General features: G+C 39.6%; 1 protein-coding gene across 1 annotated transcript; it reads right to left on the bottom strand.

Moving 5' to 3' along the window:
* Window positions 1–395: 395 nt before the first annotated feature.
* Window positions 396–23,467, bottom strand: SLC16A9 (solute carrier family 16 member 9). Its single transcript, XM_029911399.1, has 6 exons — window positions 23,397–23,467; window positions 19,494–19,704; window positions 5,859–6,002; window positions 4,368–4,463; window positions 1,211–2,122; window positions 396–827 (listed from the first exon to the last, which is right to left on the bottom strand). The coding sequence occupies exons 2-6, from the start codon at window positions 19,687–19,689 to the stop codon at window positions 649–651; spliced, it is 1,527 nt and encodes a 508-aa protein (XP_029767259.1). The 5' UTR covers window positions 19,690–19,704; window positions 23,397–23,467; the 3' UTR covers window positions 396–648.
* Window positions 23,468–25,012: the final 1,545 nt, after the last annotated feature.

The following is a 25,012-nucleotide window of genomic DNA, read 5'->3' as shown; positions in this document are numbered from 1 at the left end:
ATCCTTTTCCATTAAGAAAAGGGCCTTCTAATATATTCCAAATTGCTACAGCACAAGATTTTTTTTCATAAAACAACAACAACAAAAATAGAGCTGATGATAATACAGCAGAATATCCCCATTACTGGGTGAAAGGAAGTTACAGTAGATGGAGGCTGAACACACGGAGTACAGCTACTCTGCAATAAGAGAGCCTTGGCACAGCTGTGGCTGGCCCTGGCTAGCTGACTCAGGTTTATGGGACTTGGGCTGAGGGGCTGTAATTTGCAATGTAGACACAAATTCAGGCTCAGACTGAAGCCCGGGCTCTGAAACCCCATGATGGGGGTGGGTCTCAGAGACCAGGCTCCAGCCCACTCCCAAAATATCTACACTGCAATTTTTAGCCCGTGCCCCCAGCCCAAGTCAGCTGACCCAGGCTCCGAGACTCGGTGCTACAGGTTTCTTATTGTAGTATAGACAAACCCACAGTCTAAAGTAGACAAAGCAAGACCATTCTTAAAAAAAAAAAAAATGTCAAGCATCATTGGATTTTTTTCTATTTGTAAAAGGATTTTTGTATGTCATAAATAAGTGGAAAAATTACTAAAACATTTTGTTATATAGTACATAGTATAAAAAGGCATTGAAGTGTTTTCCAGCTGCCATTTAAACACTAGATGCAACCGTGTAGGAGTAAGTATTTGGAGGTGGCTTTGCCCTCGGATTATTACAGTTGTCCCACCATGGCAGAGCTGCCACCAACAGAAGAAGTCCACCCAGCAGAACACAAAGTCCACTAAAGCAGAATGCAATGTCATATGTCTGTGTCCAGTCATAAAACCAACCTGAAAAAGAAAAAAAAAACTTAGATCAATGATATACAATTACTGAACATACAGCAGAAATGTATTGAGAATCATCATATTTGAATTCACAACAAAATGTAACATTACAACATTATATACTAAACCATAAAACATGCAAACTAACAAATGTAATCTAAAAACTGTTTAGCACAACATGTAATATTTCATCATGTTTATATTCCCCTTACATTAGTCTAATCAGCTGTAGAGAAATGTGATTGTAACTTTCTAAATATTTTAATTTCATCATTCTACTGTCATCACAACTAACTAGAAAGGACTTCAGTGTAAATGCATTTAATTTGGTACTGAACAGAATCTATAACAATTAGAATTTGACATCACTTAACCCAATATCTTACCAACAATTGGTGGTCCAAGGCTATTTCCAAGTCCAGCAAAGAACATTAATATCCCATATGCATGTGCCAGTTTCTCAATTCCCACAGTCTTTGTGGTTACATATGGAAAAATTGACCAATTCCCAGTGAGAAAACCTAAAATTCCAGAAAGTACTGCCAACATAATGTAACTTTTGGCAAATGGAATTGCAACCAAGGCCACGCCAGTCATTATTAAGGTAATTACATATAGGTATAAAGTATTAATCCATTTAAAATCTGCCAGTACTCCTAAAACAAGTTTACCAACTGCAGTCATAATCCCTATAATGGAGATAAGAGGCATAACATATTCTTCTTCACTAATGTTTGAACTTCTTGCTACATCTTCCATAAGCAGTGAAGGAGGAAATCCACCAATGTCAAAAAGTAAGATGGCAATAAAAAGTGATGAGAATACTTTGTTTTTAAACAGAAACAACGTTTCTTCCCAGTAGTTTAAATACAGTTGCCATTTCTTCTTGGCAAGCTGTTTGCAAAAGTATGTTTGTTCTACAACTTTCTGTTTATAAGTGTCTGTCTCTTTTGCATGTATTGATATTAATCCATTCTTATTTAAAATGCTGTCCTGTTTGCAATCACGACTGGACATATTATTCACACTTTTTTCTTCATTGTAGCCCTTTTCTAGGATGCTTGTATTTTCTTCAACATTTTCTTTCTCGTAGTAAATCAAGTATTGATCTGGAACTTTTTCTAGGCATGACTTTTCTGGCAAAGGGGAATCAGATAACTCCAAAGGTCTCATTAGACTGCCACATGCTAGTATATTTAGAGATAATGCACCAACTATTAGCAAACATCCATCTAGTCCATATAGCTCAATGAGTTCTCTTTGTAATGCTGCGTATATAAAAAGTCCAACACTTGAACCTAGAAAAGGAAATAAGATCAGTGTAAGTTATTTCATGAGGTTACCTCAGTTCTCCAATAGCAAGCTTTAATATTAAAGAGACTGTGAACTACAACTGACAGATAAGGTCTTTCAAGGAAATTGCCCTATTATATTAAGTGTATGTATTATCGTGGACTGGGATTGTATGAAAGATACAAAATCTGGAAATTATAAAGTATATACTGAAAATGCGTCAGACAAGTATGGACTTTTAGGACAATAAGTGTTAAGTAGACTTCCTGGGGAATCCCTAGGAAGAGGTTAATGAAAATTACCCAAATTCCCACTATGCAAATAAATTACCATGAAGAGAGTCTTTGTCTGCTGATTACCTGTTACAGAAGGCCATGACCAAAGCCCGAGCTCTAGAAATAAATGGCTGCTCTGGACAGCCATTGTGCTAGTTCTGGATTTAAGACAAATATGAACCTGTAACCATGCAGAAAACCCAGTTATGGGTTTTGAGGGAATAAAACCTACCAGAGCCCTAGGCTGGAGTGGGGGGGTGACCTCTGCTAAACTTTATCATATATGTAGGTTCTTTTCTTGTTTTAATAGGTCTTCTCTGTAATGTTTTTACCTTAAGAATGGATGTGCTTACTTAGAAGGAACTGTGTGATAACTTATATTGTGGTCACAGCCATCAGAGACAAAGCAAAGCACAGGTACTGGCCTGTTTAGGCAGCCTGGCTTGCTGGTGATATCAGAGTGTAAATCCAGGGAGTTGTGCCTTTAGAAGTTAAATTTTCTTTTTTTGAATCTATGCTTGTAGTGAATGAAAACCCTTGCCATTTCAATTTATCTAAAAAAAAAAAACATACTGGGAGTAATCACGTCAACAAGGATTAATACAAGTTAAAATATCAATATGAATAAAGTATGAAATGAATGACTAAAAGGGTGTCATCAACTTGAAATACAGTGTTTTTTTAAAAAATGAATAAGGACTCAGCATAAGCACACCAGGTGCCCATCTTTCTCAGAATTTTTCTCTGGGGTTTTGCAGAAGGAACAGGAGGCTGGAGCCAGACGGGTTCTACAGCGCAGCGTGGCCAGTGGTGCCGTCCACAAGCATGAATATTCAAAGGCAACATTCACAAATAACTGCCAAGCAATCGTTTTATACAGCCTTACCACAATAACTATTTTATACGAAATCTTCAAGCCAAATTCAGCCCTTGGTTTAAGTGAATGCAGCTTCACTGCTGTCAATGGCGTTCCAACTACTTATACAGTATTGAATCTGGTTGTTTGAATAAAGTTAATGGGACGTTGTCATGTAAATTTGTTATAATATGGTGGAGAAAGTCTACCAATTTCTAAATTGGGGGGGGGGTTAAATTCTACATAGTTATGACATAAATCTGAACAATTTTTTATTGTACCACATTGGGAAAAATTTAGACATAAAAAAATTCACAGAATTATTCGGTCTTCCACACATGACATGATCACCAAAAACAACCACAACTTTGACAAAATTAAAAAATAGTATGGATCAGATCATGCCCTGCCACAGTAAGACACTGAGGTGGGATAGTATTTAGACTCTATACAGCAGGACTCCACACCTGGTCAAAACTGCTCCAGAAGGGGACTCAGAGAAAAAGATAATGCAACCCACAGGGCCAGAGGTGGGACAATGTGCACTCTCAACTACACCTTGCTCTGCCCACTCCCATTCTGGCCTACTCGGTCTACAACCCCTTATCTGTAAGGATGATGGACAATTCCAGGAGACCAGAGGATGGATGGGACAACTCTGTGAAGGAGGCTGAGCCAAACTGTCTCAAGAGATCCACACTCGGTGGATCCCTTCCATGTAAATATTTAAGTAGGTTGGTTTGGGCTGTTGACTTCAAGCTTTTTAAAAAAAAAAAATTTAAACTTTTCAGTGTCCTTTTAAAAGTCAAAACCAACAATGTCTAGAAAATGTTTCTTTTAAATTACAGCTTTGCTAATTGTCCCCTAATAAGCTTATAGAAACAGCAATTCTAATTATAAACAAAGGGCTACATTTTATTCTAGAGCATCATTTTTGTTATTTTGCACTACCATTCACAGCTATATAGACTGCTAACAACTACTGACCCAAATTTTGGCTTTGTTAAAGATATTTTTGACTAATCCTTTCTGATTCTTCATTAGTCACTAATATCAGCAGTAAGCAGTTTAGGACAAATAATTTATAAACTAGAGATTTGTAATATTTTAAAAACATACCTGTTGAAATCAAACCAAGTGCAAGGCCTCTGCGTTTATCAAAATACTGACAGGTGATGGTTACTGTTGCTGTATATAATAAGCCACAGCCAAGCCCTAATAAATATAGGAAGTTTATCAAAGCATAAGGCATCCTGTATAACTATACATAGTTTACCTTTTTTTAGAAAATTCAAGAACTAGCTAATACTTGACAACATTCAATTAAAACATGTAGAGCAGTATCATTAATGAATATAATTAAAGATTGGATGTGAAGGATCAACCTATAAATAAAATCTTAGGTCTACATTCTTGTTTCCCTCAAGTTACCTTTATGGTTTGTTTTTCCCTTACATCAGATACATTTTTATAAATACGACTTTATCTTTCTATCCAGATTTAAAAACAGAAACAAAAAACAAACCAGCAGACTTTTGAATTTTAAAGACTTACTTTCAAAGCACAAGCAATACTTTTTAATCACATGGCATAAATTCGGTTGGTCTGTACCTCCAGATCCAACAAATTGCAAAGACCAATAATGCTCTTTGTATATTTTCTTAGTCTAGATCACAACTACCTTAATTTTGGACATACATAGCCAGACTGTCTAAAGCTACTCCTGCCATTTTTTAAACGATAAAGTCATTTTTCAAGACTATTACAATAAAAGGAGCCTAAATGTGAAACTTCAATATTAATCTTCCTGTTTCCCATATGAATCACATACTCTACCAATTACTACTGCTTCATTGGCTTCCATCCAAACAGCTGTAATGACGGATTTTCCAAATTACTGGGATGGCTAATTGTGTGCCAGGTAGTTTAAGATTACAATACTAATCCAACCATTATCAAATAGGAATGCTTCCTTCCTTTGTTTTACTCTACATCAGACTATTTCAAACAGAGTGGCTGGTTGCTAGCTAGTTGGAATACTGCAATTTCGTGTATCAGTGTAACTTCAATTTAGTTACATGAAGAAAACATAAGATAACTATTTGCTAATGATTTCTGGTTTGTTAACTAAAATTAATAAACAACTATTCCTTCTACTACATGATTCCTTATAAGCTTTTATTCTTACACATTTACAACTCACAGCTATGGGAGAGAACTTGAAGAAAGTAGGGTAATAGACAATCTACGCCTTCTTCCACTACCAATCAGCAATATCAAGGAAAGGTAATAACACATTAGTTTTGAGACTAATCTTCTGAGGAGTCCTCAAAAGCCTTCATACTCCTTGTATTTGACAGTATTGTAACACAATCCATTAATTCTTAAAATAAACAGTTCTCTATACCTGGATAATTAAGGCCCCAATCCTGCAACTGCAAATGTGCAGCAGACCCCTGTGCCCACACATAGCCCTAAAGTAAGAACTGCTTGCATGAGTAAGCATTTACGGAATCTGGTCCTTATTCTGAAAATAACAGACTTTATACAAATTCAACATTTAGTTTCTGAATGATTAGTCTCAATATGAACAACAATGAAATTTCTTACCAACAATAATTCCATATGAAAAAAATAGAAAATATATATTCGGTGCAAAACTGCTCATCATCAGGCCCCCAGCCACCATAAAGCCACTGAAGATTGTCACAGGTCTTGCTCCAAAAGAAGACACACATGCACTACAGACAGGACCTACAGCGAAGGTGAGGGAAGAGGAGAAAGAAAATAGCTTTTAAATATCAGTCCCAGTAAAAAAGAACTCAAAGGTTTTTTTCCAATAATATATTTGGTGTAGTTCTTAAAAATTGTTCAGGATCCCAGTGGTATTATAGTCTTCAATACAATACATCATAAACCTACAATGTTACATTGTATTTGCATGTATTATACATTCTTGACAAGTTTCACTCAAACAGTACTGAATGATACCGGAAAAATATGAACATTCTATTTTACATCTTTAATGATATTTTAGAAAAGCCTGGTGCTATAATCATAAAACAACATAGGATAACATTTAAAAACGTCAAGCTGGTTTGTTTTGTTTTTTTTGCAGTGTTGTTGTAGCCATGTTGGTCCCAGGATATTAGAGACAAGCTTTTGTGCTACACAGAGCTCTTCTTAGGGTCCTGAAGGGCTTGTCTCTTTCACCAACAGAAGTTGTTCCAGTAAAAGATATTATCTTACCTTGTCTCTCTATTATTAATTTTTCCTTACAGTCATGGCAACAGTGCCATCTGGTGCTTACACTAAGAAAACATCTACTCTAAATTACCTTTCCCCCAAATCTTTCAGGAAATGAAAGACTGACTACAAATAGACTATTTTGATAAGAGATTGTTGTAAAAAGCTTTTCTGATGTTTATTTTAAAACCGGCATAACATGAGGGATTCAGTGTAGACCACAGCTGTGGGGCATTGTAGCTGAATTAGTCTAGAACAGTGATCAGGAAGCATAGAGGAGCTCTTTTTTCATTAATTTCAAAAATAATATAGTAAGTAGAACATTAAAGTAGAGGGAGTTAAAAATCAGATACATGAGTAAGCTGCTGTCTGTTACGGGCAGGGAAATACAGAATGCAAAACAGAGTCATATGCAAGTATCTGAAATAATTCCTAGTGGCATCACCATACACCTCTAATAAGTCCCACTAAATAAGCCTCCTTTTCCCACACGTCTCCCTCATCTTTCCCGTAGAAGATGAGGCTACAGAACAGAGCTTTTTTTTTTTTTTTTTAAAATGAGAGGCAGCGGCTGGCACAGTTCAGGGAAATTGTGCTGGCTTTTTCCTTCTATGGCCCAGCAAGGGCAACCACTTTAGGCTCCTGGTTTCTCGGCTGTCACCTTTCTTGGGTAGAGACACACATCTCTCCCTGACCAGGGTTTATCCAGGCAGCACAGTTCCCTGCTGAATGGAGTTCACCAGCAAGCCAGACTGTGCTTTGCTTTCTCATCAGAGGCTACAAAACAGGTTAATTCCCCATAGTTGTAAGTTACCACACGGCTCTTTCTAAGTCAGCACATTTATTCTTAAGGTGAAAGCATTACAAAGAAAACATATTAAAAGCAATAAAAAGAACCTGCATGCGTGATCATAAGCTTACCAGAGTAATAATAATACTTGTAACTAGCAGCGGCCTTGAGCTGCAAAATTCAAACTCATATCTGAAATTCCTAAGTTTGGAAGTCTTCCGAACCAGGTTTTTAGACTGGCAAGTTTTAGAGCCAGTTGCCATTTGAGAAGATCAAACTTCAGAGTTAAAGGATATTTGGATCTGGCCCATATCTAATTGCAATTCTCTAGAAGTACTATATAGAAGATGGCAGTATGGTAGATTACTACTGTACTAGATGACATTTGTCAAGTTGGTCATGCTTATGTTAAGGGAAAACATGAGAAATTCCCAGAAGATGGGCATTAAGGCAAGGTGGGTAACATAAGGTAAACAGCAGTTGCAAATTAGTGAAGGTGGGAACTGGGAATGTGAGACAGGCTTTTAGTACGGTTAGCAGCAGTACTGGCACAGGCACAAGCAGTTCTGGGAAGGAGGCTGGGATGGAGTACAGATCTGGCAGCTGAAGGGAACCATAGGTCAAGTGAAAAGCAGGTCAGAGCTTTTGCTTCTAAAGAAGTTGTTAGTTTTAGGAAACTTCAAGGTGGTTTACATTAGGGCTCTATCCAGGCAAGGGATAAGGGAGAAAGAGTTAGTGAAGGAAACCAGAAGTTTGATTCTGGAGGCTGGTTATTTTGATTTTAGAAGAGGTAAGAAAGCTAGTTGGAAGTTCAACCTTGCTGCTTGTCAAGGAGAAAGGCAACAATCAGCATATTGTGAGGATGAAAGTTCTGCAGTGCAATTAGTGAGGGCAAGTGCTTGAAGTGTTAGTTTGCTGGTGATTCTTGAAATTAATTACTAGACTGGCAAATTAAAATTGGTATGTTTCTTAAAACCACAAGATTTAAAAACAAAACTACACAGGATGTCTGTGTGTTACATAAGAAGTTCTGCTACACTAAAAACATTAGGCAGTGATAATTCCATTGAGCAGAGGAATCTGCACTCTTTTTCATTCTCTATTTCTTGGTCAGTATACTGTGAACAAGAGAAACAGCACTTCCTTTTTCTTCCTCCTCTTTTTATGAAGGGAATCTCCAAATTCCAGGACATCCTTCTTACAAAACTTTCCAGTATGGCTTGGTGGGTCAGTGGCAATTCAACAAGTTACCAAGCAGGGGATCAGAGTTGAAGCAGTAAGCTTGGCCCTTTGCTCCCATGCCAGCAAGAAGTCAAAACATGCAACACTGTGCAAAGTGCTGCCTCATACTACTCTCTCATAATCTGTTATCTCATTTGGACCCCATCATGAGCAGCTTTGATAGGGTCCAGAAAGAGCCACATCCAACCTGCCCCACTGAAATAGGTTTAATTCCAAAATAGGGTTGAAGGGGAGGAATGAAACCAATGGTGGAGGAACAGAGACCATTGTTGCCCCTTCCTCCCCATTCCCCCGAGGAAAAAACATCCCATAGCTGCGTTATCAATGCATTATCTTGCTTCCTTGTGACAAAGATATGTGGCATTCCAGTGATGAACCTATTTATCAGCAGAAGGAATGCCAGAGTAGCTATTTAAAAGGGACCCCAAGGCTCTTGCTGAAAACAGACGCTCACATTGGGAGACATAACTTCTTTATAAATTCCCTCTGCCACCCCTCACTCAAAAGAGGGTCCAAAAATAAACCTGACAGTTACTGTACTCAGACCTCATACTGACGTCCATAGCTCAGAATGTCTGTCTCTCTCTCCCAGTAAGTCGACATCCTGTCTCAAAGGACCCAATACCTTTGACTCTAACTTTATGGGATCCTGAACAAGGAGATTTTAATAGAAGCATGATATTCTCTAAAAATAATTCAAATACTATAGGTAGGGCCGGCTCCAGGTTTTTTGCCACTCCAAGCAAAAAACAAAAACAAAAAAACAAACAAACAGAGTGCCGTCCGTTGAAAAGTGCCGCCCCAAGCACATGCTTGGAATGCTGGTGCCTAGAGCCGGCCCTGACTATAGGCTTCCAGGAAATCATTTATCTCAAAAATTTAGTACAGGAAAAGAAAGTGAAGCCTGAAGATACAGACATGTCAAATATTCTACAATTTCTGCAAGATGCTGTGGCCCTAGGTTTAGGAGCCTATTCCTTAAAGGTCCATTTTTCAGGAGTGTTCTAAATTTATATGCTGAATCTTTTAATACTTCACATTCCCAAATTCTCACATTTCAGAGAGCAGTTAAACTGGTCAATCTCCTAGATTATCTAGCTTTCTGGAATGGGATTTAAACTTGGTTTTTATGGGCTTCTTCCTTTTCTATCTTCAAGGCCTTGCACATAAGATATCTACTTTCTGTCAATAAAAATATGATTTCTGGTAGCCATTATCTTTGACAGGAGAGTTCCAGAGATAACAGTACTCTCCATGGAAGAATCACACAGCAACCTTAACTAAAATAAAATAATTCTCAGACAAACTCATTCCTTCAGTAATCTCTCCATGGTTCTTAAGAAGTAATTACTTCCTCATGTTTGCTAAACATCTGCAAGACAATCTCTGGCATAAGCTTGATGTCAGAAGATTTATAAATATCTGCGTCACACACAAATAAGAAAATGTTCCTCACTTTTTATTTCTTTCCATCCAAATTATTAAGGACCTTAAAACACCTATAGCTAACTCTAGGGCAAAAAGCCACATCAGAGATCTGCAAGGCAGCCATGTGGCCATCAAGCTCCACCTTCACAAGATACTACTACTTAGATCTTTTGACCACTGTGGACACATTCTTTGCAAGGCAGATGCTTCAGTCCAGGCGTCCCTAGACAATTCTTCTTCTTCACAGGCATCAGGGCTTCACCCTGCTTTGCGGACCATCAGTACTAACATCTCCCTCACTTCACTTTCTCAAATTGTTATTTCTTGTTTGTGATGATTTAGCAGAAATCAGGGTGGATAAAAATCAATGATTTAAAAAAAAAAAAAAAAAATCTGATTTTTTTATTTAAATCGGATTTTTTTGATAAAATGTTTTGAGGTAAAAACCTATGTAAAGATATCTTAATTAAAACGATCTTTGAGCTATAATGTATCTCATCATGGAATAGGGATGATAAATTCTAATTATATAGTATGAGACAATATATCCATGTAATGTTTAAGAAAACTTTTGTAAATGAGTTCCAATCGTTCATGGATTAGGGACCCAATCTTATGGGGTTCCAGGGGCTTCTGTATAGAAAGATTAGCCTAAATAACCTATCTACCCAATGGGACTCGGTGCGCAATCTAGAAGATACCACCAGAGATGCTGAGTTTTGCAGTTCTCAAACGGTGGATTTGTCTCCAGAGATAACATGCTTGTTAACAGCAAAAATGTTTTTAAATAAATAAATAATATATAGAGGTGAGAAATAACAGACCTCAACCCTATTGTCCCTCTGCACATTTGTGTACACAGAGTCAATCCCTTACCTCTCTCTAAAATAGGATGATCAGACAGCAAGTGTGAAAAATCGGGACAGGGGGTGGGGGTTAATAGGAGCCTATATAAGAAAAAGACCTCAAAATCAGAACATCTGGTCACCCTACTCTAAAAGGGCAACGTTTCAAAAAGTTCAATGAATAGAAGATTGTTGGGGGCGGAATAGATCTGGACAAGGAGAAGAAGTCTGGGGATAAATGTGAGAAGGGAGGGACAGGCAGTAGAAACAAAAGTGAAACTATTTGAGCAGCATATTCCAGAAGTCTTGAGGTCTTTCTGAGTGTAGCCTTCACTGATTTGAGATCTACCATACCATTCTCTCACTAGAAGGGAAAACCTATAATTGCAGCAGGCTGTAAAAGAGACCCAGTTTGGGAATATTTTAATGAAGTTCCTCTACCATGCGTGCAAAATGCAAAAAGTGCAACAAAGAAATGCAAGGCCTGGTGCCCGAATGAAACAACATCATGAGAAGTGTTCCCTCTCAGTAGGAAGCCATGTTGAAGATGATGAAAGGAACATGTCTGAACATGCAGGATCTTCAGGTTGGTAAACTTTTTTATTTCATACTTCTTTCTTAAGGACTGCCTGTCTTCCTTCTGGACTATTCTGGAATTCTCATGTTTAAGCAAAAAATATAGTTGTTACTCTATGGTACTATCATTTTAGATGCAGTTGTGATAAAAAAATAAATAGCTGAAATAGGCAGAACTTCCTTTTACAATTTCACCTTTAAAGTAGTACTGAGTGTCAGTGAATGCAATGAGTAATACTAAATGAGCAGTATGGTAATAATAATTAAATAACTCCATTGACTTATTTTGTTTCGGAGAATCCATCCTCAACATACAGGATTCTGAAGGCTATCAAACTTCAAGATCATCATCATTTTCTATAGTTTCAGAGTTATCTGCCAATGATAGTGTTTCAGTCACATCATGTATGTCACGTAGCCACTGTATATCACCTGTAGCACAAAGAAAAAAAAAATCTCCATCCCTCCAGAAACAACGACAGATAAGTTTGTGATAAGAACCAGCAGATTACAAAAAGAGGTAATTGATGAAAAAATTGCCCAGTTTGTTTATGCAACAAACTCTCCTTTCCGTATGATTGAGAACCCACACTTCATTAACATGGTTCAGTCATTAAGACTAGGATACAGTCCACCCATCAGAGCAGATGTCTCAGGCAAATTGCTGGATAAAGTGTATGAAAGAGAAATTGAGCAGCTCCCATTGGCCTGGAGCAGCGAACCGCGGCCACTGGGAGCCGCAATTGGCCGAACCTGCAGACGCGGCAGGTACACAAACCGGCCCGGCCCGCCAGGGGCTTTCCCTGCACAAGCAGCAGAACAAGTTTGGGAACCACTTCTCTAGAGGGTAAAATTGTTAACCTGAGTCTTGATGGGTGGAGCAATGTCCACAATGATCCTGTTGTATGTGCTTGTGTGACAACCGAAGAAGGGAATGTCTTCCTTACAGAAACAATTGATACATCAGGAAATGCACACACAGCAGAATACTTACAAGAAGTAGCAGTAAAAGCTATAACAAACTGTGAAAAAAAATTCAAATGTCTAGTACGCAACTTGGTCACAAACAATGCTGCAAATGTATCCAAGATGAGAAGAAATTTAGAAGAGAGTGAAGGGAGTCCCAAGCTAATAACTTACGGTTGCAGTGCTCATTTGAAGCACCTCCTGGCCAAAGACTTCAGTGTTCTAGAAATAAAGGCTAATGTTGTTGAAATTGCAAAATACTTCCATAACAACCACTTTGCAGCAGCTGCTCTGAAAAACGTGGGAGGAACCAAGCTAACTCTCCCACAAGATATGCGATGGAACTCAGTAGTGGACTGTTTTGAGCACTATATCACAAACTGGTCTAATCTGATGACAGTTTGTGAACAAAATTGTGAAAAAAAATAGATGGCACTGTCACAGCCAAAGTTCTCAACATTGGGCATAAAAGAAATGTTGAATACATGCAGAGTACCCTGAAGCCTATTTCTGTAGCCTTGAACAAAATGCAGGGAAATAGCTGTTTTATTGCTGATGCTGTTGAAATCTGGAAGGAACTGAGTGAGATCTTAAAAAGAGAAATATGCAATGACCGAGTTAAATTACAAGCATTAAAAAAAAAAAAAACGAATGGGACAAGCACTATCTCCAGCTCATTTTCTTGCAAATATTCTCAATACTCGGTACCAGGGTCAAACCTTAACTGCTGAAGAAGAGGAGTTGGCTATGACATGGACATCCAGCAATCATCCCTCCATAATGTCAACTATAATAAACTTCAGAGCTAAGGGTGAACAACTCAAGAAATATATGTTTACTGATGATGTTTTAAAGAAAGTCACACCAGTGAACTGGGGGAAGTCACTTAAGCACTTGGATTCAGAGACTGTTGAAGTGATAATCTCACTTTTTTAAGAGCAGTAGCTTCTTCTGCCAGTGTAGAAAGAATATTTTCTTCCTTTGGACTAATTCATTCCAAATTGCAAAATCGTTTGAGACCTGAAAAAGCAGGAAACTGTGTTTTTCTTTTCCAGATTATGAACAAACAGGAAAATGGAGGTGAAAATGACTGAGTTAGGTGCAGAAGCCAATATTTTAAGTTTCTCATGTTGACCTAGCTGACATAGTCAATTTAATTTTTGTTGTTTTTTTAAATATTTCATTTAACTATTTTAGTTAAAAATAATTTTAACAAAAACAAACTTGATTTAAAAAAATGTGAATGTTTAACTAAATTCAAAAATTCATATGCTTGTTTTGTTAAAATATTATATGTTTGCTGTTGAAGAAAAAAATCCAGAATACATAATGTTTAGTTAAATAAAACAATTTAAATGTCTGTCTGGTGATGTTCTCCTCCTAATACAGCCTGGCAAGAAAATCCTCCAAATATTAATGACTAACCTGTTGAATTAGAGATATTTATGAAGTCATTGGGAGGTGAACTATCTTGGTAAATGAAATACCCAAACAATCATTCATTTTCTGATATAGCTGTAAAACTAATCTGAAAAGTTTTCAAAATAAATCACTTTAAAAATGTATAGTGTGTACCTTCTAAAAATGAAGCCTACATCTCTCTCTGAGTTGTGAAGAATATGTATTAAGGTTATAACAACCAACAAGAATGCACTTTTATGTAGAAATCCATCATTAAATTGAGTCTTCCTGACTAGTGATTTAAATCATGATTTAAATCAATTTGATTTAATTAAATCCACCCTGGAAGAAATGATATGAGAAAGATTTTTTCCCCATTCTTTCTTTAATGAAGATAGTAATCAATCTGACCCACCCTAGTAATTAATACCTGCTTGAACCTGTTTAATGAGGATGCAGTGCCAGCATGGTATCTAGCCAGCTTATGCAAAAGTTAAGCCATTTTTATTTCTAGTGAGACTTTTGCATATTAAGATGTTTCTCTGGAACTAACAGGTCTCTACAGCTTTGAAAGAACACTTCCAAATGCTTCCTCTTGGGTAAGCACATCAGTTCCAGAAGCCCTTTCACACTGGAAAGCAACCTACTTGTGACCAATTAATAGACTTTTCATTCAAAACCTATTTGAAAAGAATCTGTTAATCTTAAAATGACAAAACTTTGGGCCAAGTTCTGTTCTCAGATGTCCATTTATAGCTTCCACTGACTACAATTGGAGCTGTATACATGCAAGATTTGGCCTTAAATCTGTACTCATTGAAAGATGTTTTACAAAATAAAAATTGTGAAAATATGATGTGAAATGTAACACAATGGTAAAGTTATGTACTTTATACCTCAAACCACTAAGAGCATTCCACACAAGTTTACCTTGATTTAATTTTTATTGGTTTTTAAAGCAACTTTATAGTCTCCTTATTCCTCTTCCACATTAAAAAAAAAAAGTATTCTAGTTGTTTCTGGCACTGCAGGATGCTGTGGTGTCATCTATAAAATGCTACAATGCAACATTGAACAGGCTCAGCTATTGGGTGGGGTTTTTTTTGTTTGTTTTGGGGGAGGAGTGAGATTGGTTTATTTTAGTATATTGCATGGTTCTGATTTAATTTTGGTTTGTATACCAAGTGCATATTAAAATTTCAAAGTGTTTTCTTTAAAAGAGGGGGGAGGCATTTAGGAACATAATTAAAATTCTCATTTTTTAAACAGACATTCACAATACCCTAAATTGCTAGAACTGGGCAAAAATGACATTTTGCCCCCCCTTACGGAGATTAATATATTATATCCCTGTCAGTCAACTGAATTCAAAAACAAGAGTAATTTCCTTCTGCATTTCCTTCAGCTATAAAAATAAACATGCACAGAATTAACAATAGCTTTATTGCAAGGTTTGAGTGTCACATTTAAATATAGAAGATTTTATAAACCCTTTTCTTGACTTGCCCACAATTTCTAAGCTGAGCATGAAAAGGAAGGTTATGACTAAGCTATGTAATGATGCCACAAAAAGAAAGACTCCCTTATTTTAACAATACTGACATGAGACATTGCCTTAACGATGTTTTCAGGATTATAGTTGAGATGGCACAAGTGGGAAACTAGGCTAATGTGAAATTCACCTCAATAAAGAGGGTGCTGCACAAGGCCCAAAGTGGTACTTGATTCCCAGTTCAGCTCTTTACATGAGTCTCATGAAATGTGCAGGGCCTTGTACAGATCCTCTGTAATGAGGTGAAGGAGTTAAAATTCACCATAATCAGCAGGTCTGAAATTTAGATTTTTGAAAACACTGAAACTATGAGAAAAAAAGAATACATGGATATTGCTCTTTAAAAATACTTGTTTCTTGTGCCAGTCTGAAAAACACACACATTCTTATCTCATTTACATTGATGTACTACAATCTCATGGCCATCAATGGAGCTACACCAGATTTACACCAGTGTAAATGATAATAGAAACTGGTTCTCATTCTCTCTATAAATGAGGAAGTCCCCAAGCAGTATGGTATGTTAAGAACATCAAAAACACACAAAAGTAGTAACTGAATGAGAAATTTGTCATTAACATAAGTAATGTGCAAATTTTAGTACAAAAGTGCTGGCAAAGTGGCACTTGAAGATGTTGCTTTGAAAACCGTTTGTAGAAATAATAAGAAATAAGCCTGCCATGGGTCAGATAGAAAGTGTAACCATAATGTGTTAATACACTGAAACTACTTAAATGAATAATTTATAAATTATTAAACTGTTTAAATAAATGAACAATTTAAGTGCCATAACTTTTTATGAGCTTACTAGTGATAAGTGCAACTGTTAAATGAACCGCTATTTAATGAAGATAATACATTAGGAAATAAACATTTCTCCTTATTAATGGTGACATTTACCCCAGGGCCCATAAAAGGTTTTCTGTGCTGCTTAAGCCATGTATGATCCTTGCACTGGGGAGAAAGGAGAGGTACTGTGCTCCCATGTAGGGGGCACGAGAAGTTGTGATTGTATTCCAGTTCCATGACATTCATCTCTCATATGCACATACACTCAGAAGCATAGATGTGAATTTCATTCTCCTGGTCTCTATTTAGTTCCCTGCACAACACCAGTGTAGTCAGACTTGATGCAGGAAGCTTGGAATTTCAACCCATGGGCTAAATTTTGCCCTCAGATATATACCAGGAATGCCCATTTTTTGCCAGCTTAATCCAGGAACAGATTTTGACCCCCTAGTGTTCTGTTAAATCATTGATTCAAATGATTTAACATTTTGCCTAATCAAAATTGATTACGAGTTTATTGTCAGGTCCTGACAAGGTACAAGAAACTACCTTTTTTCAGACTACAAAAGTAATCATCTCATCCGATATTATGCCCAACAGACATGAGTGTAAGTCTGCTCTGTCCCAGCAAGCCATGACACTTTAGGACTTCAGGAGCATTCTAATTCTTCCTTTTTATAAGTTACGGCCTTTTCTGGAAAATATTTATATGCACTCTGAATGACCAGTGGAAAATGCCAAGGCACTGGGATTTCAATTTCTGGAACACTGGGGTAAACAATTTGTTTTCAATCAAATATTTGTGAATACTGCACTTTGTAAAGCTCTTATTATTATATGTTCAAAGTATAAAATATAAGAAGGGCCATTAAGCAGGCAGCGTTCTCTTCCTGCTCTGAAAAGAGTAAACACACTCAGAATACCGATAAACAGGGGTTTGGTTTGGTTTTTTTAAAGAATTAAATGTTAAAAGAGTACTAGATTATTCAATGGTAAAGTGCATTACAAGATCTCTTTCCCATTTATTTTATGATGTCACAGAAATTTCAACTTTCTGTAAAATGTAGTACTGGTGATTTGTTTTGTACCAAGTTAGAGGGATTAAAGGGTTTAATAGCTGGCAGGAAATGAGGGAAGGATTAGACAGATGTAAAAGGAAGTTGGGGCTTTTCTCACAGAGGAGGGTTTGGCTGATGGTGATAGTGAGTCACGTAGCTTTGATCACTGAGGTAAAGGTAGAAAGAACATTTCTCTCATTTACTCCCCTCACAGAAGTTTCATTTAGGCCTCAATCCTTCAACACACTGAGCAGCTCCCAGGAGAAGCTGAACACACCTAAGGCCAATATTTAAGCACCACTGGCATTCACAAAACCACTGCTCAGCTGCCACCTAAGCCTGGAAGCACCTGAAGTTTCCACTGGTAAAGTCCCATAGGAGCCTAAATGTTTGCCACTGGGCCGGGACATAGCCACCTAAATTCTGACAGCACTGAGTTGCTCAGCACTTAACTCATGCCAAAACCCCAGCAGGATTCACAAGCTAGGTGTCTCTCCTACCCTGATTAGCTTGCCTGCAGGGCTGGATCCAGTAGGCATGCTCTGAGCACACTTAACATGAAAGATGGGGGAAGGAGGTAGAGGGGCCCTCTTTTACCCAGTAGTCCAGAGGGTTAGAGCACTCACTCAGGGTATGGGATATTGGGGTTCAAATCTCTATGTGCCTGATGTGGAACAGAGATTCAAATCTAAGTCTTCCCCCACCTCGGTGAGTGCCTAGAGTACTGAGCTATAGAGTCATTCTCACCATCTCTCTCTGGCCCCAGGAATATTTAATTATACAAAGTGGAACAGCTTCAACACCAGGAGAGGCTGGGTGAGCCCCTCCCCTTAATATCCTATAGCGCAGTGATCAGGGCACTCTCCTGGGAGATCAGAGACCTGGGTACAATTCCCACCTCCACATCAGACAGAGAAAAGATTTGAACTTAGTCTGCCATATCCTAGGTGAATGCACTGACCAGGGGGCTCTTGAATAAAGGGGTGGGGGAGAGATGGATACCACTGCCACTTCCTCCTCCTCTCTACACAAAGAGCATAAGCCAGGCCAGTCCCTCACTTCTGGAGAGGGTTCACGGCTGTGAATCCCAAGTAGAGAGAAGTACCTCCCTCTGACCCAGATTTAGGCCACATCTCTTCTCCTCAGCCTTTCTTTCTGGTTAGTTTAGGCAGCTCCCCGCTCAGCATGCTGGCTTCTATTCATCCCTTTTTTAAGGGCCTAACTCTTCCCAGGCACTGTATGGGGAGCTTTGGCACCTAACTTAGTGTTAGGAGTTCTACTACGCAGCAGGGTACCTAACCTAATACAAGTTAGCCATAACATCAAGCACTACAAAGCATACATCCCACTTATGAATCTAGCCCTGAAAGTGCAAGACCCTTATTACAAATAATCACACTTGGTTACAGAACTTATTTCTTCCTTCTTTCTTGCAAAGGAGGCTTTGCTCAGAGTTTTGCTGTCAAAGACAGATATGATTGTTTGCATGAAGTGGAATCTGCTGATGGAAATAATGAAGATTTGCCTTGGATATATTGTGCAAAAGTAACAGTTTCTATGTATGAATCTTTGGATAGTGAAAACTAGCAGTTACACAGCTCTTTAATCAGTGTTCAGTATTAAGGTCAAACAGCAGCACTGTTATTTCACCTATAGACATCCCAGAAAATATTCTATCACACAAGATCCAGCTGTTCCTCTTGGGATGATGCACTCCTTATTGAAGAAAGACTTCCCATTACTGAAGTTACTGCAGTCATTTATATATGCCTTTTCCAACTTCAGTGGGAGTTTTTCCTTGAGTAAAGAAAGTGGAACTGAACCCTTGGCCTCCTCCAACTGGTGGTTTCATACCTCAAGCTAGAAAAATGACTAACTAGTTTCTTAACTGATCTCTCCTTGTGATCCAACAAATCAAGATAATGGTTATTTGTTCTCCTTTCAGCAAAACAACAAATGAAAGTGCCATGCCCCTCTCAAGCTCTTATTTTTTGTTCGCAGTATAAATTAGGATTCACAGAAGCAGTTTCTCTCAGCTATTTTTAGTTTGCTAAAGTAATAGTTATTTTGGATTTATCCTTAGGACAACAACATTATTAGTGGCAGGTTGCTTTTTGTTAAACTGACATTGTACTGTTTTGCATTTTACTTTTTTAATGCACAACAATGTAGTTATGAATATAGTGCCATTAACCACGTTGGATTAAGACAAAATACAGTATGAAAGTCCTTTCTAGATTCCCATTCTTAAATTAATCATTTAGTGCATTTTAAAAGCATAAATAGATTTAACAGCTATTAAAATATGAAGAAAGCATGTCATTTACAAACATATATTGCTTCTAGACTTACTGGCAAGCAATCCAACTCCACTTGCAAGGGATCCAATCCAAGCAGTCTTTCCTTTCCCTTCTCCAAAAGTATCCAGCCATTCTAGATACAAGACTCCAACTGCTAACGGAGACCCATAACAGAAGAACTGAGTAAAGAAGGAAACAAGGACAATCACCCAGCCCCATCCACCATCTGGCGACTTCAGCAATACCATTTTCTAGTGCCGGCTCTGTACAAAGCAGAGAACAAACAAAACATACAACTGAAAATATGAATTAGTCCAACATTTCTCAGATGTGGCCACCATGGCTTTATGTGGCCACCAGGGGCTTTTCATGTGGCCACGACAGCCTCCTGGGTGGTGATGAGGAGAGGTAAAGCATAGGCCCCTCCCCCTCCCTTCTTGTTGCTCCTGGATGCACTGCCCTGCACCGCCTCTGGAGAGAGGTGGGGCACAACACTGCAGGAGAAAGGTGACTTCTTGACCCACACTGGGAGGAGGGGGTTTGGGTGGCAGGCTCCAGCGATGGGACTTCAGGAACCTGACCACGCAGCCCCGGGGTCCGACCGTGGGGCAGCGGTTGTTGACCCACCTGCCCCCGGCTCTGGCCATGTGGCCCTGGACTCCAGCGGCAGGGCTTCAGCCTCCAGCCCCTGGTTCCAGCTGCATGGCAGCAGGTGCTGGCTCCTGGCTCCAGTAGCAGGTGCTGGCCACAGGCACCGAACCCCAGCCCCAGGGCAGCGGGCTCCAAGCATGGGGCTTTGGGCACCAACTCCTGGGTCTGGCCACGGAGTTTCATTCGGCCTCTGGCTCCCCAGTTCCGGCCATGCAGCGGCAGGCGCTGGCTCCAGGCTCCAGCCACACAGTCCTAGCCGCTGGTGCTGATCCCTTGCCCCAGCTGCACAGCAGCAGGGACCGACCCCCAGCTCTGTTCCCAGGCTCCGGCCATGACGGGAGCTGGTCCCGGGTGCCAACCCCTGGCCCTGGCCGCGCAGCAGCAAGCGCTGGCTCCAGCCACACAGCAGCAGCGCTGACTCCTGGCTCCAGCCACGCACTCCTGGACTCCAGCACCCAGCTCCAGGCTCTGGCCATGTGGAGGCAGGCACTAGCCCTGGGTGCTGACCCACAGCTCCAGCTGCATGGCAGCGGGCTCCGATCCCTGGCTCCAGTCACGCAGTTCCTGTCCCCAGCTCTGGGTTCTGATCACGGGCACTGAGCCCTGGCTGCATGGCAGCAGACACCAGGCCCTGACTCTGGCCATGCAACAGCAGTGCTCATCACCAATCCCCATTATCCCTGGCCCTCGCTGCCTCCCACAGCCCTGTATCCATCTCCCCCCTTTTCCCCATGGCCCCCCGCTGCCTCCCCCACCCCCGAATGCATCCCACCATTGCCTCTGGCCCCTGCTGCGTCCCCCTTCGCCCCCCACCCCCATCCAGGACTTAATGGGTTCTGGGGCTTGCTGAGAAAAGTGATATTAACAATTATGCAAGTATCACTTTTCACAGCAGACTGACTAGCTATCTGTGAAAAGTGATACTTGTATGTTTGTCAATATCACTTTTCATAGCCTCCCAGGTAGCTATTAAGTGGGCTGTGATATTAACATATATAATGTCTCACAGCAAGCCTCAGCACCCACTAAGACCTGCGTGGGGGAGGGGAGGCGGCAAAGGGGAAGGCAGCATTATTTTTGTTATTGAGTTTACCAAAAAACCCTACAAATATACATTACAATGATTTGGATGTGAATCTGTGCATATTTAATTGTTTTTCCTAAAGTTAATTAAGTATTTTAGGAAAACAGTAGTGCGGCCACCAGTAAGAGTTGGTGGCTGCACTCTGAGGCCACCAAAAAATTTGTTGCGAGAACCCCTGAACTAGTCTACACTTGCTAACACAATCATTTGATTCTTGTAACCAAAAGTATTATTTACACATAGAGCTGAACTTGTCAAAACAAAAACAAAAAATCCACACAGCACAAGGGTTCTTGGACAGTAACCAAGCAACACTGCACAGGAACAAAATGACATCAAACACTCCTTGGCATTTCTTATAAAACATGCACAAGATGTAACAATAGATGAAATGTCAGTGATAAGCCATTATATATATATATATACATATACACACACACATATACATACACACACACACACACACACACACACACACACACACAAACTTGTATCACTTAACCGTTTTTTTTTTTTATTGCTCCACCTGAAGGTGCCTTAGTTACCATGAGTCCAATTGTACTGGGCTCAAAAGGAGGGGAAAATTAATAAAGATAAAACTGCTCCAAAAACAACATAAAATAGCTTTCTACAAATAAAAATGTCACAGATTTGAATCTATTATCTTGGGGCTAGAAATGAGTACAAGGTCCTTATGGAAAGTGGGGTGATTTGCTTTCCAGTGGCGCAGGGTTCACTTTTTAATCCATGCAACACCACCAAGTATCAGACACGAACAATACTTATGTATACAAAGCCTGTCATGCAGCACCAGACTGAATCTTGCCCACCCTAGACCTCAGGAGGTGTTATTGTGCGGTAGGGAGATTCCATATTTGGGGCAGAAGTAATAGTAGAACTGGAAACAGCCCTCTGCTCATTCCTGCAGACGAAATGACATCTAGGGCACAGGAACTACCAAAACCACCACCTTAAGCTTATTGCTTTTATATGCTTTGGGAGCCTCACAACCAGCAGGTGTAAGTTTCCTAAATTGCACATAAATACTGTATGTACCTGAAAAACTTGATCATGATTTAATAAGTTTCCTAAGCAGGAGCGGTGCCAGGGTTTTTGGCGCCCTAGGCGGGGGTCCTTCCGCGCTCCCGGTCATCGTCGGCAATTCTGCGGCAGGGGGGGTCCTTCTGCGCTCCCGGTCTTCGGGGCACTTCGGCGGCGGGTCCCAGAGCAAATGAAGGACCCGCCGCAGAATTGCCGCCGAAGGACCCCCCGCTGCCGAATTGCCGGCGAGGGTGGCAAAATGCCGCCCCTCCCCCCAAATCCTGGTGCCCTAGGCGACCGCCTAGGTCGCCTAAATGGAAGCGCCGGCCCTGTTCCTAAGACCTCCATCAGAGCTGCCACACTATGCAGAGGTCTTAAGATGCACATCACCAATGAGTATTTTAGGAAGGGTATATCTGACTTGTATGGGCTTCCTGAACTCCAGACAGCTAACTATACATTTAGCAGCCCTGTGAGATTCCTAATGTAGAAAAACTCCTTTTAGTAACTGATTGCCCACAGCTGACCAAAAGCACAATCCATCCTCCCCTAGACCAACAAGTATAAAATTCGGAGTTTCCAGGCCAAGCTATTTTAGAGTCATGAAGAGTCAATAGATAAATCATTACAGAGGTGATTAGGAGAAGTAATGTGTCCCAGTGGATAGTGCACAGGACTGGTATGCAGGAAGCCCAGCTTCTAATCCTTCCACACGTGACCTTGGGCAAGTCACTTCGCTAGTCTGTGCTTCAGTTTCCCTATTGTAAAATGGTCATAATGATACTGACCTCCTTTGTAAAGTGATTTCAGATCTATGTGCACACTGTCTAAGTAGAACTGGGTATTAAGTTTAAATCACTGGGAAGAAGGTGCTGTGATAGTGTTATAGTGAGAAACAAAAACAGCAGCAGAGAATTAACTTAGATCATGTCTGCAAATCAAGCAACATAGGGAATATATACTTTTTCTTCATTAAAATTCAAAGATATTTTACAAAAATAATAAAGAAACAAAATTTAAATGCTAAGAATTGCATACGTCTTAAGTGAAAATTCAATTAAGAAATACATTATGGAAAGCTCACAAGACAAAAGTCAATATCATTTTTACAGATGTTCATTACTGAGACATGGAAAATGGTGGGAATAGAGATGCAATTGATTTAAGAAGTACACTTACAGAAGATGGTCTAGACTTCTTCAATCTTCTAGAATATATTACTCCAGTTCCACTTGGTAATTCTACCTGTGAGGAAAATATTAGATAAAAAGTTCTTCAGCACAAACAGCCGACAGCTAGCATAGAAAAACAAATATGAAAGTCTGATCTCTTGGTGAAGGCTTGATCCTTTTTTAAAAAAAACACTACTAGGAACTTCAAAACTTATTTGAGTGGAGAAATACTGACCCTCTCTTGATCAATTAGGGGCTGACAGCAACCTTGGACCCAAGAAGAGCAAAAATACAGGCCTACAAACATAAAACAAACTTTGACCACTCTAGGGCTCTTTAGGAATGATTTACAGGGTTATAAGATGACAGACTGTCTTAAGAATATATTACTATCAGTTATAAATCAAGGGCTTTTTTCTTTTTATTTTCTAAGTTTCTCTCATAATTTCTTGTTAGTAAGTGTCTCTTGATATGTTAGCTGCTATCAACTCTATTATTTGTATGCAGATGTGTTATCATATAATTGCAGTTTTGATCAACAGCATTTAAAAATATACACATTTTCTGTAGTCAGAACCCTTCAAACTATATAAAATGGTACCTTCTCATTTCTGCAAAAGATTATACACACAACTACTGAAGGGTTTGCAGAAATCTTCTTGTATTAAAATACCATCTATGATTTGCATTTTTGTGCTCAACATGAATAGATATAAACTGTTCAGGAAGGACAGGCAGGGCAGAAAAGGTGGGGGAGTTGCATTGTATGTAAGAGAGGAATATGACTGCTTAGAGCTCCAGTATGAAAATCTGCAGATAAACCTGAGAGACTCTGGATTAAGTTTAGAAGTGTGAGCAACAAGGGTGATGTCATGGTGGGAGTCTGCTATAGACCACCAGACCAGGGGGATGAGGTGGACAGGTTTTCTTCCAGCAACTAGCAAAAGTTACTAGATCGCAGGCCCTGGTTCTCATGGGAGACTTTAATCACCCTGATATCTGCTGGGAGAGCAATACAGCGGTGCACAGACAATTCAGGAAGTTTTTGGAAATTGTAGGGGACAACTTCCTGGTGCAAGTGCTGGAGGAACCAACTAGGGGCAGAGCTCTTCTAGACCTGCTGCTCACAAACCGGGAAGAATTAGTAGGGGAAGCGAAAGTGGATGGGAACCTGGGAGGCAGTGACCATGAGATGGTCGAGTTCAGGATCCTGACACAGGGAAGAAAGGAGAGCAGCAGAATATGGACCCTGGATTTCAGAAAAGCAGACTTTGACTCCCTCAGGGAACTGATGGGCAGGATCCTCTGGGAGAATAACATGAAGGGGAAAGGAGTCCAGGAGAGCTGGCTGTATTTTAAAGAATCCTTATTGAGGTTGCAGGAAAAAAACATCCCGATGTGTAGAACAGTAAATATGGCAGGCGACCAGCTTGGCTTAACAGTGAAATCCTTGCTGATCTTAAACGCAAAAAAGAAGCTTACAAGAAGTGGAAAATTGGACAAATGACCAGGGAGGGGTATAAAAATATTGCTCAGGCATGCAGGAGTGAAATCAGGAAGGCCAAATCACACTTGGAGTTGCAGCTAGCAAGAGATGTTAAGAGTAACAAGAAGGGTTTCTTC

This window comes from Terrapene carolina, unplaced genomic scaffold (assembly GCF_002925995.2).
Source record: "Terrapene carolina triunguis isolate 2854851 unplaced genomic scaffold, T_m_triunguis-2.0 Scaffold95, whole genome shotgun sequence".
Classification (NCBI taxonomy): domain Eukaryota; kingdom Metazoa; phylum Chordata; order Testudines; family Emydidae; genus Terrapene; species Terrapene triunguis.
Note: the sequence above shows the minus strand (reverse complement) of the source record. Positions and strands in the feature narration are given on the sequence as shown.

Bases quoted from the DNA above. Each gene is read 5' to 3' on its own strand.
- SLC16A9 (XM_029911399.1), bottom strand. From the start codon at position 19,689: ATGGTATTGCTGAAGTCGCCAGATGGTGGATGGGGCTGGGTGATTGTC. The intron at 6,003-19,493 runs GTAAGTCTAGAA...CCTTCGCTGTAG, and splicing joins TGGAGTTGGATTGCTTGCCA to GTCCTGTCTGTAGTGCATGT. The intron at 4,464-5,858 runs GTAAGAAATTTC...TATATTTATTAG, and splicing joins TTCATATGGAATTATTGTTG to GGCTTGGCTGTGGCTTATTA.